Source organism: Barbus barbus (genome assembly GCF_936440315.1).
Source record: "Barbus barbus genome assembly, chromosome: 7".
Classification (NCBI taxonomy): Eukaryota; Metazoa; Chordata; class Actinopteri; order Cypriniformes; family Cyprinidae; genus Barbus; species Barbus barbus.
In genome coordinates, this window is record NC_136735.1 from 29,970,404 (window position 1) to 29,996,065 (window position 25,662).

The window sequence follows — 25,662 nt, forward strand, 5'->3', positions numbered from 1 at the left end:
GAATAGGGATGTGCGCTACGACTAATTTGACTGTCATTTAAACGGAAGCTTTGTATCCGACTAGTCGACTAGTCTAAAAGCTAGAAACCCCCCAAAAATGGCAAAATAAAAAAAAAAGTGCGTGTGTCTATATAACAGCCTACACTTGAAATATTTAAATCTTTGAATCACACGGTCAAATCCCTCAATGAATTCTGCTAAAAATAGGTCATGATTGTGCCATATGCTTGCCTCGCGTTATCATCATTTAATATTAGGCGGTCGTTAAACAGAAAAAAATAAAGGGCATACACTCAATAGAGCCCTGCACGGGCCTCAAATTTAGGCCCTAGCCCGGCCCACGTCCGACAGCTTATCAGAATTACCGGCCCGAGTCCGACCCGAGCCCGTCTTTTTTCCCTCTTCTCCTAAAACAGTTTACAGTACTACTGTTTCGGCTATTAAAATAGTTCAGTTTTGTGTGTAATGGCAAAATTATTATATTTCGTTTTGTTTTTTTAATAAGTTAATTTAGAAAAACGTTTGGAGCATTTTTGTTCGTTAAATAGCCTATAAGTTTTTTTTTTTTTTTTTTTTTTTTTAAGTAACGACCAAGCGGCCAGCAGCATGAGCTGATCATAGCCTATGTTTGATCAATTTACCCTTCTCATATCATCACGACTTGCCTAAAATAAAATCTATAGATATACTAAAACAGTTCAAGTATATAACAATGTTTAAACATTAAACCTGCGCTATAATAATAATGTGCGCTAGCTAGTCTATATCCGAGTTTGTGTGGAGAGTGGAAGCTAAAGCGCGCTCTGCAGGACATGGAGACACCAGCAAACCCTTGCATTGTTTTCACTGGAAACAAATTAAAATAGCCTACGCCATCTTTTTTTTGATAAAGGTAAGAGTAATACATCATTTGGACCTGTAAAGGGTCTACTTGTATTTGTGTGCACTCACAATACCAACAAAAGGTAGTTCTTTTATAAAACAAAGAAAACAAACATGATGTGCTTTCTGCCAGGAGCACTTCACAAAAATGAACCGAAGCTGAGCGAATACATGCCTCACAGACATGATAAATATATCTATAGAAAGCTTGAAATTATTACTTAACGAAATAAAAAAATCAGAAAACATTAGTTTATTAGTAAATAATTCAAATATCTCCTTACTATTTCCCGCAGACACATTCATGGTTATGTTTGCTGGGGTTTTTCAGCAAGCTTTAGCCTATTGCGTGCATTTGAACACAGAACTATTCCGCTGCGCTGAAGTCACTTGCGCACCTGCTGCGGGACACTAAACACCATCGAGCTGCTCTCAGTCGCGGCACGGTCTCCTGTTGTTTCCACCAGCGCCACAATTTTTTTCATTACTAATCGATGGATGTCTACAATATAAAAACTTTTCCATCTCCTAATAAAAAAAAAATCCCACACTTTGCTGGTCTTTCGCGTGGTCATTTTGAGCTCGCCGCAACTGACATGAAAAAAACACATAAGAGGTCTGAGGTAAAAAATGCAGTTTCTGCCCAGATACGCTTTTAAAAATATTTAAATATTTTTTTGAAGTTTTATTTTAACTTGTTATTTAAAATGTTTTAAATGTAACGTTAAAATGATGGTAATTTGAATGATAAAATCATCATGTTTTTTTTTTGTTTTTGTTTTTCTCGTATCGACTATTGTTTTCAGTGTCGACTAGTAGGAGCTGTACCGTTTAGTCGACTAGACCTGCACATCCCTAGTGTGGAACAACTTGACTGGTATGCATAAAGCTAAGTCCTAATCCTAGCTGAACACCTCTGGTGTGACTTTAAATGCAGACCTTGAACCAAAAACTCGTCAGCAACACAAAATTGTTTTTAATGAGACCAGTAAAGAGGGCTTATGCCTAAATTTATGCCATGAGAATTATCCACACAAATTGCTGAACTGAATAACTCACACCTAAAGGCCTATTATATCCTTAAAATAAATAAATAAATATTGGATATTGAAAAAAGAAAAAAAATGAAAATGTAAATTGTTGCAGTAATGCAAGCAAAATAAATTAATACAAAAAAAAAAATAATAATAAATCGCTGAATTAGTGTTCTGAACTGTTTTTTGAAAGGTACTTTTGAACAAATGATTTAGTGTGCATTATGGGTAATGTAGTTCTCACCTCCATCTCTGTATTGTGTGTCTGGACTTTCTGCAGCATGTCCTCTGCCTCCTTGACCCGGAGCATGAGCTGAGGGGAGTATTCACTTGTGGCCAGCTCGCTGTCGTACGACTCTAATATGGCCCTCATTCCATCGCGCTCCTGACCCACATACAAAAGCATAAGTTTCAATTCCAGAACTCAATTCAGGCCAAGCTGGGTCAGTACAATATATAGATATCATGCATATAAAACTAGCTGAAACACTTGCAGGATCATAAATGGACGATGCTGATCTTCATTGTCGGGTGAGCAAGTAAAAAAAAAAACATTTCCAAATGAAAGAATCTGCTTACTGTCTTAATGTAAATTTAATTACAACAGCTTGATTGTGTTTCACTTATTACTGAACTTAATTCACATGCTTTACCGGTCAACCTAATCGACGTACTACATTTGAATTGGCAGGCTTCAGTTGTAATGTCATTGTAACGTTCTAAATACAGGAGGAGAGACGCAAGAAATATTAGAGGAGAATTAATGGGGTGAACGAGCTCCCTTCTGAGTCCGAGTCATCTGTGTAAATATCTCATTTTAGAGTCGATTAAACCGAAATTAAATCTAGTCTAGTCTCTAAAGCCGAAACCAGCAGGATCAATAAAACATTGTGATTCATTATCCAGAGTGTGAACTGAGAATACAAAACCCAACAGATTAAAAAAAAAAGCTATGACAGGCACATGCCCATATGTGCTCCCAAACAACAAAGGTTAATGCCGAATAACCTTCACTAAAAGACCTTTAACAACATTTTAAAGAAAAAGCTAATGATGCATTTGAGGAGCTTTAGTTAAATTCATTTGATGTAAATATCAATATGACTGACGTCAAAGCTTCCATACAGATATAGCAGTAAATTAGTGAATCACACTTCTTCCACCTCTTTTTTGTGCAATGTGAATTTTTTTTGGGCAAATCTAAAAAAAAAAAAAAAATGATAGAACAATTCTCCTCTACGGTCTCAATGTAATGGGTGGACATTAAGTTTTTGTAATTCGTTATTTCCAAAGGTAATTCTTATGAATGCAATGCAATATTTTTTAAATTTATGAACATGTAATAAAACCATTTCTTTTAACCATTTAAATCATAAAATATAAACAAGTATTTAAATTATTGTGCATTGCTGTAATACATTAAATGTCCTTTCTCCCTATAAATTTTGGAATTAAATACACAGACATACTTATTACAAGTTGAAAGAAAGAAAGAAAGATTTTATTCTTATCTCTGCACTACTTTTTAAAGGTCAAAGAGGTATCCGTTTTATTACCTGAAGTCATGAAAACAGTTCAGGTTTAATATGAGTTATACCACCTAAGGGGTTCAACACACCAGTACATATCAGTATATTCACACACATACAGCTTCCAATGCTATTTTTCTGCTTCCATTGTAATGAAATTCACCCTTGCTGTTATCTTAAACTCACCTCATTCGTCTCACAGATAGCAAACTCTCATTTAGGACTCTATTATTTTGGCACCGGCCTCTGAGTTTCTGTGCCGGAGAGGGAATCTATGTGGGTGAGTGAGTAAGGAAACAAATCTGTGCCGCACTGCAGTTTTTTTCCCCACCCCTATGGATCTTCATTTAAATAGAGAACTTGGGTCAATGCTACAATAAAACCTTTTTATCATGGCTTTTAATCATAGCTAGAAAACTGTTAATCTAATATGCTCTAAAGACAACCGATGCATGTTCCTGGTTTTGCAGCACATGAAGTGCTGAAGTTGTCAAAGGCTAGTGACAAACAGCCTCCAGATTCTTGCATGTCAATTATATTAGTTCTGTGAAACTCTGCACGTGTAAACACGAACAGAACATGTCAAAAGTTTGGACAATACTGAACTGACTATGGCTGCATGATAATTGTTAATGAGACAATCTCGATTACGATTTTAATGAATTATTCTAATTTGAGATATACATTTTTAAATTTAATCAGAATAATTGCACGTTTATGTAACCTCAAATCAAGAGAACGTCAAATGATATGCAGGGTTTACCTCATCTAGTGTCCCGATTTATTATTTTATCTTAAATATTAACACTGTCTTTTCTGGTAAAACCATAAATAGCTCTCAAAAGCTAAAACAGTGCAAGTCCTAATAATATAATAATAAAAAAAATAATAATTCCAATAGTTCCAAATTATCCTAACATTTTTTTTCCCATTAAAATATCTATTAAAAATAATCATGTTTTGATTTATTACAGTTTGTCACTGACAAGGTTTGCTTGCAGATTTAACTGCAGTAAATAGCACAAGCGGCCTCGTGAAGGAACATAGACTGCATTAGACTTTTTTTTTTTTTGGAGCAAAACATTACAGTGAAACTCTAAAAGAGTTTCTAAATCTAAAACACACATTTTTCTGTTTTTAAATAATCTGCACTTTTTTTAACAGTGTGTGTGTGTGTGTGTGTGTGTGTGTGTGTGTGTGTGCAAATGGTTGCCAAGTTTAGTAAAGATTAAGTAATACACTAGGCAGAAAACATCCATTTAAGAAAAAAATAAATCCCCTGATTTGGGGATTTAAACACTTGACATCTGGCAACCCCAAACATGAAAGCTTGTTTGCAAGGCAAGATAACAAAAATGTAAAAAAAAAAAAAAAGTAACCAGTAGGCCAATAATGAAGACTATTACTCTTCATTAATTGAGAGAAGCACAAAGCGCGATAATGATTAAAATACAATTAATTGTATTGGGATAAAATTGACTAAATTCTATCTCCCATCTAAACATTGCTTTGTTTGAAATTAGATTTGTAGAAAAGTTGAGCTATGCTATTACAGCTTATACAAAAATTTGACTTCACTGGACAAGCATTTAACTGAGCATACCACCAATGTAATTAACTACTGAATAATAGAGAAACATAGGAGCGTGCTAGCTTATCTTTACTTTTAATTACTTGTTCTGACAGCTCTAATTTTCATGTGTGTTTAGAGCAGCTTCCAGGCTGGTAGGCTGGAGGTGAGGATGTTCTAAATGTCACCAGTGTGGACATCATTACACTCAAACACTGACCTCATTAAATCAAATACCACCTATTTAGGAGCTTATTGAAGCCTTTGTTAATTACAAGTTTACCAAGCTGTTGACAAACAAAAGAACAAGAGTATTATTCGCATACAATAAGGCACTGATCTAAATCTTGTCCTAGCCTTTAGAGAGAACATCATGCCAGGAAGGAGGACACATTGTAGATTTCTATAGGAGTTACAGCCGTCCATAATGCCTATGAGACCAAGGTTGATAATGGGTCATATCAGAATTTTGGCTATTTTCCCTCGCTTAAAGGTTATGTTCAAACAAAAATTAAAATCATTTTCATCATTTCGTGTCATTTTCTCACCCTCTTGTCGTTACAGAAGTTCTTCTTCAAAACAAAAATGAAATTCTGTCCCTCCACTGAAAGTCCACAAAGTGTAATGGTGTGTTCACACCAAACGTGAATGTAATTATTCGCACGAGTAGATTACATACAAAGTCAATGCAATTTGCGCCGGGCGACGTGAATGACTCGAAATGTGCGGTGCGTTTGCCATGGACGTGCGATATTTGCAACTATCAATAATAAAAAATAATATCAGTTTACGTTATATACAGTAGTAAAATGTAACATTAATGCAGGATCAATAGCCTCCTCTGGATGCTGGTGTTTTGCGTTTGGCTTTCTATTTTTAGGACATATTTGGGACTTTCACAACAGATAGAAAAAAAACGATGATTGTAGTTATCTCCACCACGGTTTATCGTGCTGTGTTTTTATTTGCGCGAGTGACACGAAAAACATCCCGTGAGTAATCTAGAGCAAGTGACGCGATGCGCATATTCGCTTCGCGTCTGGTGTGAACACCATAATGCTTCAAAAATTCTTAAAGATATTACAAATCTATCTGAATTGAGTGCTTAATTCAGATGCATGAGAACAATTCTCATTGGTTAAGTGCTCTATTTATATGGATTTCTTTTTATGATGTCCTTATGAACTTTTTGGAGCATCAAGGTTGTGGCTGCATGCAGTGGAGGGACAAATGGTGAAAAAAAGTCTTACAGGTTTAGAATGACACGACGGTGAGTAAATGATAACAATTTGCAGTTTTCTGGTGAACTATCCCTTTAAGAAAGTACGTTTAGATGGTCCGTGTTACTGCGCATCCAAAAGAGATGATTCTAATACGTTACTTTGGCATATCATATATTACCATAACAGGACTGAAAATGATTGTTCTACTTTATTAAATGTTATAAAGATACAATACTTTCTTAGTTGTTGATATCACGAGTACACTTGCGTTATAAAATTTTGGATTTGACCTATCTATTGTTCTAGCGAGAAATAGCCACTCTGCACTGAGAAGAAAGTCTTTGGTTCTGAAATGTATGGTATGTTTACAAAGTATGAACACTTTTGTTTTGGCAAGACTGAGTAACTGAATGTTTATTTATACGTTTCTTTTTCTTTTTTTTTTTACCTTGGTGAGCAGTAGGACTCTCTTCTGCAGACGACGGACAAGCGAATCCTGGTTCTCCCGTTTCTTCTGTTCTTCTTGAGCTTTGGCTCGTAGTTGAGCAATCTCGGGCATGAGCTCAGTGCGGGCCTTCTCCACAGAGCGAATGCTGAAAGAGACAGATAGAAAACGGCAGAATAACATTAGGATAGAGCAACTCTGGGGAGAACACAAAGAACTGCATCCTCTATATCCTGGAAGGTCATTTCCTTATAACATAAAAGCTGCTTTCTGAGTGTTCACAGCTGAATATATGCTCTTTGTTGCTGGGGCGTTCTGGGAAATGGCACAATGTTATGTGGAAGATAGTGAGCCATAAAAAATTCCCAGACACAGCCCTGAAAACACCCCCTGTTGAAGATAAATGAATGTGCATATCTGATTGTGATTAATCCATATTCATTACAATAATTAGCTTAACTTGTCACTAACTAACTAGTCAGATGTAGTGTACTTTGGTATAGTTAAACAAATACTCACATTGTCATTTGAGACAAGTATTACCAAATATTAATATACATATTGCAAGGTGAGGTAAAATTATTGTTTTTTGCTAAAGATATACACTTTTCAAACGAATGTATAATTTTTAAAAAGTAAAATTAACATAACTGTAATTTAAATGTAGCTTTCCTAAAAATATTCATAAAAACATACAGCAAAACATAGTGCATTTTTATTTTATTTTTTGACTACGTAATATCCCCATTAAGCCCAAATCCACTGGATAGAAACCAAATCCTCACCTTACATTTTTCCTCTCAGATGTACTTCACAATATGCTTCTTCACAACTTCAAGTATAATACTCTGATGCAGAACCATAGACAATATAACAAGGAAAAAGTAATAACCATTTTTCAGGTTCACCGTTTTTCTATTATGTCTATACGCAAGGCAATTCCATATTTCACTTCTACAACTCTGCTTTTCAGCTAATTCAGGGCATCTAGCAAGATTGATCTCATTATCCGGCATTTCTAACACTTACCGAACTGCTGCCAGGTACCAAAATTTGCGCAATTTTACACTTTTCGCATTTACGATATTGCTGTATTTGATACTGCTGTTGTGCAGTTCTTGAGCGGTGTCACTGTTAAGACACAATAACGGACATCAAAAGTTAGCAAAATGGCAGCACTTATTTATATGAGAAGAAGCTGTTTGTTTATGTGTGCATGTGTCTTCTGGAGATAAAGAAAGGATGTTTGATACAGATAGACTTTGACTGGGAGAGCACTTTTCCACTTGACCTTGCAGAGTGAGAGAAATTACCCACAGCAAGAGTTCAATTCCATCAAATGTGCATCAAGTGTGTGCACGAGTCTTTGAATCTGCTGGATTAAAGGGAGAGAAAGTGCTAAGACAGTACGGGTGGATGTAATTGTGCTTTCTGGAGGTAGTTGACAAGGGAAATTTGTTTGTTGGAGGAGGGCGGGTGAGTTTGTGTGGGCCGGCGTTTGACAGAGCGAGTCAGCATGCGTGTATGCGTGTGTCCTCATAGCTAAATTGATTAACTCCTCTCATCTCTTCCAGATGCTAACTATCCAGCCCAATTTGAGCTGTAATGAAAATCATCATGGCCTGCTATGGAGGGTCAATAAGACAATAATGCACAAAACCAACAAAATCCAATCACAAAACCATACTCGTCTCCCATCAATAAGACCTCAGCACATACTGAGGCTTATCATGCAAATTGCCTCTATTCGTTAGGGAATAGGGTAATTGATTTAGTTGGCCCAGTTTCTCAAAATAGGAGTAGCAGCCTGATTCAACCAAGTGGACCCCATGAATGCACGCCAACACACACAAACACATGTATGTAAAGCACTTATAAGCACTTGTATTATAACACAAAAGGTGATTTTACGGTCCATCACAATATTCCATTAAGGTAATAATTCACAGCCACTGCATTTCTATTTAAACGTTTGAAAATTATCACCAAACCAGCTGAGGGTACATTCTCCATACTGATTATCATCTGGTGCGTATCGTAGCCCATTTAGGAAAAAATTGACCTGCCAACATGCATCCAACATGTAAATCAAACAACCTTGTTTATTTACATGGTGTTTATGGGCAACAAAACAGGAAATGCATGATATCACGATAACAGACCTTCATGCAGTAACGTGGCTCATTCACTAATGGTGCAGCAGTCTTTGCAAACGGTTGTATAGGGTACTATCAGCACGAGTTTTCATATACACAGATATAGATTGAGCGGGGAGGTCAATATACATGTAATTCTGTTCAAGGATTGCAAATAAGATAACTTCAATAAGGCTATTGAAAGCAGAAACGTGAATTTGGAACTGACATGCTAAAAGGCATACTGCAATTCGAGCCAAAGGCTGTATAGATACCAAGACAGTGCACTCGTATGTATTGCTATGAATTGAGGAAACTACAACACTATATGGCGGCTAAGGGAAGGGCTGCGCAATACATTGAATATTAGCAACACAGCAAAATAAAAAGAAACCGCTTTGTTGTTGCAACAACCAAAAATATTTGTACAAAGACCTCATTTTTGGTGTCATTTTTGTGTTTTTATTTTGCATATTTGATTTTGGTAAATATGATTTTTAAATGTATTCATTTAGCAAAAAGCAGTAAGTGATTACAGTCATTTTTTAACTAGTGCTGATTTTGCAGTAAATAATTTGCATGTACTATATAAAAAAAGCTGTTCTATCCAAATCATGTCCTTTTTGTTAGGGTGCAAATCACCTTTTACATTTGTTTGCAAAAATATAAATGCAAAAATATAATGATAGGCCTATATGACTGAATATCACCAAAACTTGGAAAAATATTGAGATTCAAATTTTTAGCTATACTGCCCTGCCCTACTCCAGATGGCTATATAAATAAAAGAGCCAATCACGAATTGGCAAAGTCATCACATCACTGCAGCTTCTATAGAAACCCAACCTGGGACCCACTTTTTTTTTTCTATAAAAAAAAATTTGATTTGATTGCTGACTGAAAATATGTTATTCAAAATATGAGTTTTTCCCCATTAAAATAGATAGAAATTGGTCTTGTAAGCCTGAAATATCTGCCTGGAGCTGATGCAAATATGGCTGACAGAGTGAACTGGCTTTCCTTGAAAGGGATTTTGAGCATAAGCAGCAAATTATGCCCAATATATGCAAAATATGACACCACTGTTGTCAGATTTCATACTTTCAGATTTCATTAATATGAAATGAGCTACTTCATTTGTAAAAATGTGAAATGTGTGAAATTGTGACAGTTACTTGTGTTCTGTTAGTATTATGGCATATTAATAAAGTTAATTACAAAAATCACATCATCTGCTACATGCTTTCCAAGTGCATAAAAAAAACAACAACAACTGTAAACTGTGATTTATTGACAATTATTGAAAACTATTGACACCCCTGGTTTAATTGCATTTGTCAACCAAAAATAGTGTATTTGTTGAGGTATTACTGCTGCGGTACCACAGGCAATTATGGTTTTGAAACCAAAATGTTAAGACATTGATCCAAGCCTACGTCAAGTAATGTCTGAAATTAACAACAAGAACCATAAAAAAAGTATTGTTCACAAAAAGTATTGTTTTCCACACAACAGACACCCTCCACTCACCGGAAGTGAGTTTCTTTGCAAAAAATAGGCCTATATCTGATAGAAACATATTAAAAAGTAAGCAAGAAAAAGGAGGAGTTTTTTTGGAAAGAACCAGACAGCCCCAACTTCTTCTATAAAGAATTTGAAGAAATGACAGCAGACTCATTAATTTGCAAAGCTGTTTTAGACGACATCATAGTTCATAATTAGCCCAATCTCAACACTCAGCTCATTAGTGAGATCTGATATTGTCAGAGTTTCATTTGACTTGACTGCTCAAGTGACGAGCCGTGCAGCGCCGACACGCACCAACTCCCATCGACCAATTACCGTCTGACAATTAGAGAGAGGGAGAGACCATAGATAGACTGAAAGAGCATCAAAGAGATCGGCTAATGCTGGCCGGCAAAACTCAAGAAAAGACCCCATTACTGCCTTTGAAAGAACTGCACAGGATAAAGAGAGACCCACATTAGAGGCCTTGTCAAATAATTACATTTTTAAGCACAAAAACAGACATGAACCCACATAGCGAGGGAGAGACTGTCCCAATCTATCACTTGAGGGACAGATCACACGCTCTGGAGTAGAGCTGTCGCTCACGAGCGAAGGTTCAATAGAGACTGTCCATCTCAATTGTTACGGAGGACGTCAAATCTTACACTCTCGACTATATCAAATATTTAATCTGAAATTGCTCTAGTTCTTACCAACAATCAGCACTGTGACATTAAATAAATAACTTTGGAACTGTAGTATAAAATTCTCAAATTTGGTTACATTTTATTTTGATAATCCACTTTAGACATTCTACTAACTATAAGTAACTTTACAACTAAATGTCAACTAATTCTCATTAATTTGCAACTACATGTCTACTAAGTCTCAGAGTAGGCTGTTAGGCTAGGTTTAGGGTTAGTAGAATAAGTTGACATATACTTGCAAAGTATCTTATAGTCAGTATGTTGTGGACCCATCAAAATAAAGTGTTTGAAGATATTAAGCAGACAGTCTATTAATAATTTAATGACTGCTAGTTGACATGTATTTGCAAAGTTACTTATTGTTAGTAGAATATCTAAAGTGGACTATCAAAATAAAGTGTTACCTCAAAGTCAGTGATCTATATCTTAATGCATGTGAATGTGTGTATTTACCTGCTATTGAGTGTGTAGTTCTGCTGTTTCAGGTTCAGTTCTCGCTTTTGAATCTGTATGACCTCCCTGGACAAATCCTCAGGTTTCCTACAACAAAATAATTTGAAAGTAAGAAGAGAGAGACAGGTACTTCATTAAAAAATAAAATCTACTAGCACCAGATGAATAGGGCACAAAAAGGGCCTGAAAACTCCAATAAAAACCTAGGCTGCGTCCGAAATCGCATACTACTTGTGTAGGTACTACATTTGAATTCAAAAGTACTTCTCGACCGTTAAAAAAGTATGTTCTATATAGTATGAATGAGGGTAGTATGAATGGAATTCGGACGTACTACATCCGCCATGTTCATGAAGTCATCTCATCGATTTACAACGTTTAAACTTTAATAAGTCAGCCGTTTACTTTGATTATTTTAAACAAGTGCAATTTAACCACAATGAACAACGTTTTTCCTTGAGGTACTTGCACTTGAAAACAGCCGCGTCGCCGCTTTCCGCCATTTTTCGAATATGACGAATATCCTCTCCCGTGGCCTCATGGGATAGTAAAGTGTCCATCGTATGCCTACTACAGAATTCGGGCGGAAGTAGTAGGTCATCCGGGTAATACTCGCCTACTGTTTTTCGAATACTATGAATTCGGACATACTACTCGCCTCGCATACTGTTTTTCGCATACTATATAGTAGGGAAGTATGCGATTTCGGACGCAGCCCTATTTTTCATTTTCAGCAAATGGACACTTAAAGGGCTACTCCACCCCAAAATGAAAATTGTCATTAATCACTTACCCCCATGTCATTCCAAACCCGTAAAAGCTTTGTTTATCTTCTGAACATTTTTTTAAAGATTTAATTTAAGATATTTTGGATGAAAACCGGTAGGCTTGTGACTGTCCCATTGACTGCCAAACAATTAACACTGTCAAGGCTCAGAAAAGTACAAAAAACATTGTCAGAATAGTCCATCTGCCATCAGTGGGTCAACCGTAAAGTTATGAAGCTGCGAGAATACTTTTTTCTTATTTCAGGTTCATCTCCACTTTAAACACCTCAGATGTCTGTTAGTGACAGGCTTTGCCTTGCATATTGTGATCTACTGTGAAGTATAACAAATTATCAGGAATAAAAAAGTAGGGCAGGGACTCGGTTCGATCCATCGCTTAATGAGCGGAGTTTAAGTAGACTGCATAATAAATGTTTTATAAAATGCATGGATAAATCATTCGCAATCATTCACATGGATTTACAACATAGATAGCAACTTTAAAACTGTCTACTTTCCATGCAAGGCTAATTATGATCCACAATAGATTACCGAAAGCATCTAATAGTTCTGACAAAAGTGTTTTTCTTGTCGTAATTGTACACTAGAGTGTACCTTGTTCATGAAAAGCATTCTATAAAAGCCCACAAACTGTAAACTCATTCTCAAACTTAAACTCATTCTATAAAAGACTCATTAGCACCTGCTAATGAAACACAAAGTCATTCGTGAACTCATGATAGAATCTGTTTCCAAACAGAGATGAAGACAATTTCTCCAAAGTCCTAAGCTGTAACATTTACTTTTTCTAATTAAAAGTACAACCGTTTCCTGACGTATTGCCCTGACTAGGTTTTCAAAATGTTTCTCTTTTAAAACAGCTCTTTGTGAAAACACATTTACTTTTCTAATTCGTCAAACCCCCACACATTTCAAAATTACCCATTGTTCAGTTGTTTTGTTTGGTTTCTAAAACGTGATGTCATAACAGAAATTATGCAAGTTAATAATCACTAGGACATGATTTAAAAAAAATGCCATCTTCATTTAAAAGATTTGATATAAATTCTTCAAATGTCATACAGTTACACAGGACTCTACTGTTTTGATGTTATTTTCTCAAGCATTCTCATAAAAGCAGGTTTTGACAATTCTGCAAATTCACTTTATAAATGCTATGTTTCGCTTGCTGGAAGTACACCGCACAAAAAAAATCAGTAGCAATATATATTCAAACTGCCTAATATATTCACATTTATTTGTATACCATACATAGCTAACAACCGGGTCATGTTTCAAATGATCACAGGGTATGTTAAATTACATCTGCAGTCTTTGATTTGCATAATTAAACGGGAGCCGTCAACATCAAACAAAAGGCACAGGAACTTAATCACACCCACAGACAGAAAGGCTTTGAACGCATTTACTCAATTTTGACAATTTTTCTTTAAATTTCTGTGATGAAAGTGCTATCTTATGGCTGACACCTTTGTTCTGTATTTGAAATGAAAGCTAATTCTGAAGACAATTGGTTCAGCATTCAAACAGTAGGAATATCGCAGCAGAGGGAACATAAAGGAAAGGCATTATAAGAGAGTACGATAAAGCATTGAGTATGTATTTCTCTCTCTTTCCCTTTCCCTCTTCATTTTTCAGAAAGTTATCTATCGTTTCCTTCACAGCGAGACAAAATGAGTCTACGGTACAAAAAAAGAAAGTCCCAACCGCTGCACTTTTCTTTGCTGAGACAAAACATTGAGAAGATATGACACCGGTTTCTTTTATTTGGAGAATCCCCACGAGAGTTACATTGCTCACCCAGGTAAAACATGAGAGAGCAGAATGAAAGTACTGCCTGACATATTTATACTGCCGGTGAATGTGGTGGTTCATAGGCCTGGAGAGCAGAGAGAGCAGAATGAGTAATGTTCAATGATCAATCAGAATCCAAAATCAGATTTCTGCTCCATCAAAGCGAGACGGGCACTTTGGCTCATTCGCCGTGCCATTATCCTTTCAGAGCAACGGAAATTAATTGGGAAGAGTTTGATTACATAAAATGTTTTACCTATGCGAATGTAACCATAATCAGTTGAATCCTGCATTCAAACGCCTCACCCAAGGCCATATCATACTTCAAAGACAGGAAATGCATACAAACAGGAACAAAGACCTTCGCTGAGAAAAAAGGACGTCACAGCGAACAGGGAGGAGAGAAATGATCTGAGGAGGAAGAACCTATATGGGAATTAAGATTCTGCCCAGATACATGAAGGATATTGACTCTGCAAAACTGTGACCAATTGCGTGCCGTTTGAAGTTAATAATCATTATTGGGCAATTACGGAATAGTCAAAGAGGGAGGTTTATGCTCTACCATTTTCAAACACACACATACATCTAAAATAATAATTACAAGATAATTCACAACAAATTTGCAAATTTGCATAGTATGCCTTTTGTTGCAAATGTAAAATTATGCACCGTCGTGAATATCGTAATGGTTTTTATTTGCCCATAAGTGCCGTAAAGACTGAGAGCGAGTAAAAGATTAATGAATTTTCATTTTCTGGTGAACTATCCCTTTGAAAGGCTTCAGCAAAAATATATGTAGGTAAATATTGCGGTTTATTATGATATGGGTGAAAAACATTTTGAGCATACTTTAACCAGATTTTGGTATTTTTCTTGTATTAAACAGTTTAAATCTAATTGGATGCAATTTCTGTTTGGAATGATAGTTCCTCTGATACCCATTGTTAAAAAGAACTGAGAAGTTTTGCTCAAAGAGCTTCCACTACAATCGATGTGACATGAACTTAAACACATTTCTGTTGTGGAAAATTACAGCACTCATACAACACTGCTAACATCTGTTTTCAGAGTTTAGATGTGACAGACGAGGAACAGAGCCATCACTTCTGCAGTATATTTAAAAGAACAGCTCACTCAAATGAAAAATTTATGGGCAGGACACCAAGATGAATCAATGTATACTTATAGTTGTCCTAGCATATTAAGCCGAGATAGAAAGAAATGTTTAAAATAAATCACCTAAACACACAGCTTCAACATTATTATATTTACACTATATTTTATTATATTTATTATAACCATATTTACACTACTGTTCAAAAGTCTGGGGTAATATTAAAAAAAAAAAAATTTGGAATAATGAAAATGATCACCAAGGCTGTATTAAAAATACAGTTAAAAAAAAAAAAAAAAAAAAAAAAAATGTAATGTTGTGAAATATTACCAATTAACATAACCATTTTCTCTTTTAATATATTTTAAAACGTCATTTATTCCTGTGATGCAAAGCTGAATTTTCAGCAGCCATTTTTCCAGTCTTCAGTGTCACATGATCCTTCAGAATTCATTCTAATATGCTGATTTGGGCAAGAGGCATTTCTTATAATTATCATAAATTCTAGACTAAGTGTCTAAATGTATTCTTAATTTAGTCTAAATTCTAAATTTATTGTAACTCCTGCAACTATTCATGGTGTATCTTACAAGTGCACATAATAGAAAACTGTCAACATGAAAGGGCGACAAGCTTCAGTGCAGTAGTGTGCGCCTAGCTTAAGATATCATACTGTCAACGTCAGGTTGCCATTCAATGCCATTATTCAGTAACCTATAGGGATGCTCCGATCGATCGGCCGGAGATCGGTATCGGCCGATATTCACATTTTATGACTCGATCGGTACTCATACATTTGGCCGATCTCATGTACCGATCACAATTTGATGACGTCAACGCGTGGCGGGGTATATGATGCTTGGTGACATATGCTGCAGTCATCGCCAGTGTGAAAATCCTATGACATTTCAAGAAACAATGAAAAATTTGCAATATGTCCTGTATGTTTTGCATTATGATACTATGAATGTATGGTTCATTTTTAACAGCAGATTCAGTGATGTTAGAGATCACTGCACGCGTCTGAGGAGCGCAGGCTTTGGCACGGGCACCGGAGCTGATCGCGGCCGCTCTATGAACCTTTATTAATAAAACAAAATATTTTCTTTGGCAATATTAGCCTACTCAACAGCATTAACAGAGGCTTTACTCCTTTTAAACTTTATCTGGAATGTCACCGTTTCTGTCACTGCAACTACCCGATCAGGCGAACACACACACACACAAATGAAATCGTCTGCCTAATGAAAAAATTTTGTTAATATTGCATAATTTGTGTTTTATTTTATCCACCGGCGACCCACCCGCAAATAATCAGAATGCATTTTTTTATTACCCGACCCACGGATTATCCGCAGCGCACATGGATAACCGTGAAACTACTCCGTTTTGTTCTTTCAGTAGTTTAAATGTTTCAATTTTTCCTCTTCAGTCTTATATTGGACAGCATTAAACCTTATGAGTTACATCAGACTTCGCCATATTGAGGTTTAAATGTTTCTATTTGTTTTGTCCTCTCTCTAACATTGGATAATCAAAACGTTCTCATCTTGAGCAGAAAAGAATAACAGTTTCAAAGTTTAAATTCCAACCTAGCCATCTAACAATTTTATACAGGTCCTTTTCAAAAAATTAGCATATTGTGATAAAGTTCATTATTTTCTGTAATGTACTGATAAACATTAGACTTTCATATATTTTAGATTCATTACAACACAACTGAAGTAGTTCAAGCCTTTTATTGTTTTAATATTGATGATTTTGGCATACAGCTCATGAAAACCCAAAATTCCTATCTCAAAAAATTTGCATATTTCATCCGACCAATAAAAGAAAAGTGTTTTTAATACAAAAAGTCAACCTTCAAATAATTATGTTCAGTTATGCACTCAATACTTGGTCGGGAATCCTTTTGCAGAAATGACTGCTTCAATGAAAATGCACATCAAAACCAAAACATGCTGTTGACCACTTTTTTTTCTTCAACTTTGTATTAATATTCTGTACTTTTGATGTGGTAAAGTCTAGACCTATCAATAAATCTGTATTTTAAATAGCAAAAAAAGAACCAGTCTGAGTTTAGCCAAATTATATATACATATTAGTAATATTGTTTTCAGAGAGTTTAAGAATTACTTTTATTATTTATAATAGAGAGCCAGCCCTTAGTTTAATGATTTAGTCTTACATGACCATTTTCCACCCTCTCTTTGACCCTAGTTCACCAAAAATGACAGTTCTGTAACTGTTAACATTTATTAAACCTGTATGCTTTTTTCCTTCAATGGAAAACAGAAGTAGAAATTTGTAATAATTTACTAATCACTGTATCCACCGGCACTGCTACATTAAAAGGTCTTCAGCAGTCATACGATAGCTTTATGTGAAAATTTAGATTGTTATTCTTCTCCTCTTTAAATCAGCTAAACTCACAAATTAAATTTATCAATGAATTTGTCAGATTAACTGACTCATTGGAAAGACACTCAAATGAACGATTTGTTTTTGAACCTGTTAACATCAAGATTCTAAAAGAAATGACTTAAAATTCATTCTGTTCCTCACACAAAGCCATCATATGATTTTGCAACTTTTTGACGCTTTGGCCCCTTCATTATGACTGCAGAAAAAGGGAGTAGTACATTATTCAAAACTTCTCTGGAACTATTATTGTTAGTTTTCTATCAGCAGATGTTTAGATACTCATAATATCATTAAATATTGGTAAGGGATATTAAACAGATAAGATCTGTCACCCGCTCTGGTGTCTGACGTTTCAGGACAGTGATTGACTAATAAGAGACTCAGTGATTGTCATTTTGAGGGGTACTTCAAGAGCACTGTGTGTGTGTTCCACCAAATCCACATAAGCCATTAAACAGACAATGTTTATATCTTTCCACATGACTGACAAAGAACATTTACACCTCACACGATCAATAGAACACATGCATATGCAAACACTGAAACTGCTCTACATCAGCCACTGTTTCAGCATCTATAACAAGCTGACCTTGAAAACACTGCAGAAGCAGAGAGCATGTAGAATTTACAAGCAATAACACTGACTGACCTAACACAAGTTAATAGACCTACACAGGTTCATATGCAGAGGAGAGAAACAACATGTTTCTTGAGATCAGAGCGCCCTCTGGTGGCATTGTAATCCACCATATGAACCAAAACTATTGAGTTTCTTATATTATATACACATACATATATATATATATATATATAAACTACAGTTACACCCTTAACATTACTCTCAAATTTGGCTTCATTTATTGATTGTCAGTTATCAGTCAGGCTTTTATTTGGCAATATTTCCAGCTAAATAATTACTTGAGCTATACATTTGTTAAATAATAATAATAATAATACATAAGAAACTACCCACCTAATATTAAGTCCTGTAGACTGGCCAATGTTTTCCCAAGCCTGCAGTCCATGCTCCAGTTTCTAGAAGATCCACAATGTTGGATTAAAACCATACAATAAAATGCAAAATACAAAGCACTACCATTACACCCCTTTTGGGGGTAATATATCAAGAACAATATAATTCATAATCAGAGCATCAATTTTGCATAGCAAGACCAGACATAATTTGGTCCAAACTGGTCTCTGCATATGAGTAACTGTTTACCTCCTTCTCCAACTCTACTTTCAGTTTCTCCTCCATCACTCTCTCCATTCTCTCCAACTTCCTCCTCAACCCCTCAGTCTCTTCTCTCAGCAGACTGTTGTTCTCTTTTGTCTCTCTGAGAAGGAAATTGAGAGATAATTGACAGTAGTTATAGTTATAAATAATGATTTACGTATTAATCATCACATAAAAAGTTTGTTGATGACACTGTTGATACCTTAAGAAAGTATTTTCCTCCCGCAGACGTTTAATTTCCCGCTCCAGTTCAGGCAGTCTGGCCACTTCATATTTCATGTTTTTCACAATCACAGAGTCTTGCTCCTGAAGAGCCAAACGCCTCTCCAACTCCTACAGAAGGACAGCACACATAAGAGGGAGCAAGGTACAAATAAGACAATTTCTTGATGTAAAATACAAGTTGAGTGTTCTTTTTTCTTTTCACCGACTTGGTACTTAATAGCAGTGTTTCTGACATCCTTCAGTGCTCCACACATCATAGAAATTGAAGAATAAGACTGAAACACAAATACCTTCATCTTGAGTTCACTCTCTGTGCTGGTGGAATGAGATGACTGCAGATTTTGGTACCTCTGACTGACATCCTGGAACTTCCTATTAACATCAGATAAAACAGAACACAGTGCATATGTATTAAGTAGAGGATATCAGGAAAACAGTGTACCTTTGTGTATGTGTGAATTCATACTTGCGCTGCACATCTAGTTGCTCCTGCAGGGCCTGGATCTCCAGGTTCTGGGTGGAGAATTTGGACTCCTGAATCTGGATCTGTTGATTGAGCCTTCGGGTCTCATCTTTCAACTCACTGATCATCTGCAACATGAAAAGAATTTACTTTAAACAATTGCAATCCTAATGGTATTATCAGTAAAATAATTGTTAAAAAAAGATTTAACTCCATTTAAATCATATTTGTAAACAATGATTGCCCTACAGTTGTTTTATTTTTGTGAATGTACAGCACTCTTTAAAAAGTTCACGCTCCGTGAGATTTGTTTAAAAAAAAAAAAAAAAATTCAGCAAGGACGTATTAGTTTAATCATAAGTGACAGTAGAGACACTTACAATGTTACATACTATTTCTGTTTTTCAAATAAATGCTGTACTTTAACTTTTTATTCAAAGAATCCCCAAACAAATTCCACAAAAAAAATAAAGGCAAGTATGATGCGTTTCTTGAGCAACAAATAAGCATATTAAATCACATATCATGTGACTCTGTCTGGAGACTAGAGTAATGGCTGCTAAAAATTCAATACTTAAAAAATAGAAGTTATTTTAAATATGTAATATTATTTTACCATCTTTCCCCTGGTTTTTCTGTATTGTTGCAAACTCGACCCCAAACTTTTGAGATTCGATGAATATACATGTGTATTAAGTTATCAGTCACATAGCTAGAAGTCTCTGTGCAGAGCGTCTGCTGCATGAGACTGTAACAATTATGGCATTCCACATTGTCCCTATAAAATAAAATTAAATATGACAGCTTGTTTTATTGCCAGTTTTATTGTCCAATAAATCGATCACAAGGATTGCACTTGTAAGTAGCAAACCATGGCTTTGCCAGGCTTTGAGGTAATCTAGTAGCTAGTGGCTTTTAAAAACAATTACAACCATTGATATTTTAATGTAATCTCATGTTTCAATAATAAAAAAAAACATTTTAATTCAAACCATTGCACAGGAGCATTTTTTCATCTTTCTACAAACACCAATACAAAAGAAACATAATAAACACACACCTGGTCTGCCTCAGCAAGTTTGTTGTCTTTTTCATTTGCTTTCTTGTGGAGTTCCTCAAAGGTACGCTTTAAAGCCTTGTTGTTTTCCATTTGTTCATTAAGAGCTTGATTTGCTTTCTCTTCTCTTTCTTCCAGACGTCTGATCTTCAACAGTAACTCCCTGTTACGGTCAATTTCCCTCTGCAAATGTAATCAGACAGACACATACACAGGTCAAATTAGGTTTTTCACAGCAAAGACTGGACAATCTTGCCTTGAATGCACCAAATCACATCCTAATGGATTTTGTCTACAGTGTTTCTCACACCATGTTTTAGGCTGTAATTTTTTTTATATTGAGGAATATGTTTAGAAAATGGGAGCAAAGGGGACAGTAATAGAAAATCCAACAGAACCCATGATTTACAGCACAATGCCATCTATCACTCACCTGTAAGTCTCTGGAGCTGCTGTTTGCCTCTTTCTCCAGCTCTATCCGGGCCCGTTTGTGACTAAGCTCCATCTGTTGTTTCTCTTGAGTGAGCTGTAGCAGGCTAGTGTGAGAACGGACACGCTCTGCAGCCTCCTCCAACTACACACACAATAACAAAATTCAATCATTTGCTCCACATATACTATATTAAAGGAATAGTTCACCCAAAAAAAATTTATTTTCTCATCTTGGAACTTTTTTGTGCAATTCGAAGTGTGCTACACACAGGTGAGTGAGCCTGTACAAACCACCTGTAGTAACACACTCTCCTCTATGTGCACTAGGGCTGGTCCGAATACCATTTTTTGAGCTTCGAGTATTCGGTAGTGATCAACATCGAATATTCGAAGCTTCGGTGGGAGGGGGCTGAATATATTCTTATCTCTAATAAAGGCAGGAATCTCTCTGTGTGTGTCTGTCTGTTGCATTTTTATGTCGAGAACCGTTCATCCAACTGCTGGGGACGCAAGTGAGTGCAAAGTCGCATTTTTGTGTAATATGGATACAGGCAAGTCGCGACACTTTCAGAATGAATAAAACTTTAATAGAACAGCACAAGCCGAAAGCCGGGCGCTACATGCGGCCCGGGCAGGGTTTATATTATTTAAGAACGAACACTGCACTATAATACAAAACAATAACAGGTCTGTTAGAGCAATACTTTAAATAAAGTAGCCCAACATTTATCAAACAAACAAATAACTCCCAAATTAGCAGCACAGTAAGGCGCCGTAAAGGGTAGGCTATTTAAATAAAAGAACGAAAAATGAATTAACGAAGTTCAACGAATTGTAATAAATAAAGAACACGGCAGCAGCATACTTTCAATAAAATCACACATTTTAATTAACGAACAGTTTAAATAAAATTAAATGAATTCCCTTATAGAATAAAAACATTTTAATAGTCTAAATAAAATAAACAAAATATTCTTTACAAAGTAAAACTTTTAAATAAATCACTCCCAAATCGGATATTAGCAGCACATTTTTTAAAATAAGGTAGCCTAACATTTTTCCAACAAAATCACTCTTAAATCAGAAATTAGCAGCAGAGTAACACCGACACCATAAAAGGTATGCTAGTTAAATAAAAGAACAACAAATAAATTAACAAAGTTCAACAAACTGTAATAAATAAATGACAAGGTAGCATTATTTAGTGTTTAAATAAAAGAAAAGAAAATCCCTTATACAATAAAACAAAATGTAATGGGCTAAATAAAATAAGCTAACGTTAGTTCACATTTCAATAAACGAACAATTTTACAAATCAAACTTTCAAATAAATAAAATCAGGTTGCAAGCCGAAGCTAGAAAAGCTACCTATTTAGCTACACTCTTTTCAAGTTGTGTGCAAGAAAGATGAGCTTGTCTACATTTTCGGGCAAAAGCGAACTTCGGGTCTTATTAACGATGTAGCCAGCTTTTGAAAAAATGCGCTCTGATGGAGTTGAAGTGGCCGGAACGCAAAGGAGGTGTTTGGCTGCAAATGCCAGTTTAGGGTAGCGGTCACTATTTTGCTTCCACCATGCAAGCGGGTCCGACTGTACTTTTGTAGCGTATTTTAAATATTGCTCCATCTCTTTTTTTGCGCCGTCTCCATGTTCTTCTTCCTCTTCGTCATCAGACTCCATCAGCATTAAAATCTCCTGATGTTTTTTTTTTTTTTTTTTTTGGTGGTGGCGCCGCAGTCTCCTCTTCTCTATGGCTTGCAGACAGCTCTTCAACATTCCGATCGGTCTGTTGCTGGTGCAGATGTTCAGCCAGGCGGACAACCTATTAATTAGCATTTTCCTAGTCAAATTATGCATTGTGCACGAGATGAAGTAGTGTAGCAAAATCATCATATTAAATTACATTTAAATTATTTACTAATAATTTAATATAAAATATTAGTCTAACCTCAATGTAGACCAGGTCCTTCTTCTCTTTAATCCCGATGTTGGCGTTGCTGCAAGGGCTAGTCATTAAAGCGCGAATGAGAACCGTTTCGCAGGGATCGATGTCACGTGTTAAATTATTATTATTTTTTTTCGAATATTCGAATCTCAAAATGAAAAATCGAATGCCATCCCTCCAAACGAATATTCGAATATTCTGGTCAAGCCCTAATGTGCACTAGACACTTTACACACACTGCTGCGTGTACACAATCCCACAAAAGACTCAGCAATATATGCATGTTTACATGCTCATGCACTACAAATCATCCTGCACTATTCCCCAACCAGCTGCTTGACTCAAAATGCTTCTCTTTGCACATGTACAGTATTTATTTGAAGCATTCATATAGTTTGTATTTTTCATCTTTTATTTTTTTTAGTTTGTATAGGGTAAATATTTATATTTAGTATACTTATAGTTCAAATCTGTCAGTAGGTTAGTTGTGTATAGGTTTATAGTGTTTTTTTACTTCATTGTTGCATGTCTGTATTTATGTAGCACCGTGGTCCTGCGAGGCACGACATTTCGTTCCACTGTATGTCCCCACATGTAGCGGAATGACAATAAAGCTCAACTTGACTTGACTGATCCTCAGGACATTTGAGATGTAGATGACTTTGTTCCTTTATTAGAACATATTTGGAGAAATTTAGCATTACATCACCGACTCACCAATGGATCCTCTGCAGTGAATGGGTGCCGTCAGAACGAGAGTCCAAACATCTGATAAAAACATCTCCACAATCCACATGACTCCAGTCTATCAATTAATGTCTTGGGAAGCGAAAAAAGCATGTTTGTAAGAAACAAATCCATCATTAAAAGTATTTTAACTTTAAGCCATCGCTTCTGGCCAAAATATGACTCTACAATCCATAAAAAAAGCTTAGTCTAGTGAAAAAGTCCATACCCTGTTATCCTCTAAGATCAAAATCCACAAACATATTTGTTCAGAACCGTTTTGGAATTTTGCTTGCAAACCATGCTTGATCGGTGCATATTTCTCTCCTGATTCAGACAAGATGACTTTTGCACTGGAGAAAGCAATATTATAGACAGAACATATAATAGATAGACGACTAGTATTTTAGTCAGAAGCAATGGTTTAAAGTTTTAACGTTTTAGTGACTTAATTTTTGACTTCACAAAATGTTATTTGATAGACCGGAGTTGTGAGGATTGCTTGTGGATAACTGTGACGTATTCATTAGCTGTTGGGACCCTCATTCTGACGGCACCCATTCACTGCATTGGTGAGCAAGTGTTGAAAATGCTAAATTTCTCCAAATCTGTTCAGAACTCATCTACATCTTGGATGGCCTGAGGTTGAGTAAATGTTTAGCCACTAGCCAGTTTTCATTTTTGGGTGAACTATTTCTATAAAACACGTACTGCATTTTTATGATATCGTGGAACTGAAATTTAGATACTTCCGTAAAAATGAGGTTTAAAAAAATTAAAGGAGTCTGTGACTTGCCTCCACTCTTTTAGTATAGAGATTCTGAAGACCACTTCTTCCAAAGGCTGGCTCAGTCTCCAGTAAAGAGCGTTCTGGACATGATATCAAACTCTTGAAAGATTTCAGCGTTGAGAAGATTGTGGTGTCATCCTCCATATCATCCATATTGACAATATCTTGACAGCCTCGTTTGCGGAGTAAGGAAAAACCTAATTATATAAAAGTGTAAAAAGCCATTAATAAACCTCCTCAGTTCCCTCAAGAAACCTACTGATCAAACCAAAAATTAAAGAATACAAATTCAGTTTAAAGTAGTGAGCATGTATCTGTACCCCATTTGGATGTTATTAACATTTAAGCAGTTTATTATTTAAATATTGAAAAATATAAGTACATCCGACATCATATGATGAAGAATAAGATGTGTTCCAACAATTCTCAAATAATGTCACCGTATTTTAAAAATACACCAAAATATAGCTTTCTCTAGTATGTTCCCACTGTTGAACAGCACTTAACAAGAATTTTCATATTTTGTTAAAAATGAAATAAGGGGTCTGATGTAGTAAAAACTGACACTTGACACATTTACTGCGTGGGGAAATATTTTCCCTGATGGTATTGGATGACAATACCATGGTAATTTGCTACATACCATGGTACTAATGGTCTGCCCCATTCATATATCATGACATTTAAACGGTATACAACACAGAACTTCAAAGAGTATTATGGTATTATCACAGTTCATGGTCCAAAGCATAGTATTTCCTTTAGCAGGCTCATTAAAACAGATTAAATAACGAATTAAATTAACTGTTTTACAATTCGTATTAATGAGGTAGCCATTAATAGAGACGATATATGAAGTTAAATCACACACGCTAACAGTTCAGTATGTTTAGTTAGCAAGCGTTCAGCTAACTTTACCTCACTAATATTCGTCAAAAAGACGATTTTACAAACAGGCTAAAACGCAGACCGAATAAAAACGCACTAGCATAACTTAGGTGTCTTTCTTTCGAATTAATTGAAGAGAAATCCGTAACTCACTCTTGACAGCCCTCTCTCTCGGTGCTCGTGTCTCTAGTTTGAACTTGCAGCAGTTTTGTTGTCGTTGGTTGAGATGCCGCTAATTCGTGTGTGTGAGGAAATGAGCGCTGCTTCGCTCAACAACACAACAGCGCCAC

The 25,662-nt window shown here is 35.8% G+C and overlaps 1 protein-coding gene across 1 annotated transcript in view; it reads right to left on the reverse strand.

Moving 5' to 3' along the window:
- The window catches only part of LOC306872019 (mitotic spindle assembly checkpoint protein MAD1-like), a 72,038-nt gene extending 46,395 nt beyond the window's left edge, over positions 1-25,643 (reverse strand). Inside the window, exons 1-12 of the mRNA XM_079420333.1 lie at positions 25,526-25,643; positions 24,491-24,681; positions 21,026-21,166; positions 20,596-20,775; positions 19,539-19,663; positions 19,363-19,444; positions 19,050-19,180; positions 18,833-18,947; positions 18,584-18,645; positions 11,488-11,574; positions 6,687-6,831; positions 2,161-2,301 (exon numbers count right to left, since the gene is read on the reverse strand). Of these exons, the coding sequence (XP_079276459.1) occupies positions 2,161-2,301; positions 6,687-6,831; positions 11,488-11,574; positions 18,584-18,645; positions 18,833-18,947; positions 19,050-19,180; positions 19,363-19,444; positions 19,539-19,663; positions 20,596-20,775; positions 21,026-21,166; positions 24,491-24,637 (1,356 nt within the window). The 5' untranslated portion in view covers positions 24,638-24,681; positions 25,526-25,643. The remainder of the gene's footprint in view (positions 1-2,160; positions 2,302-6,686; positions 6,832-11,487; positions 11,575-18,583; positions 18,646-18,832; positions 18,948-19,049; positions 19,181-19,362; positions 19,445-19,538; positions 19,664-20,595; positions 20,776-21,025; positions 21,167-24,490; positions 24,682-25,525) is intronic.
- Between the last annotated feature and the right edge of the window lie 19 nt (positions 25,644-25,662).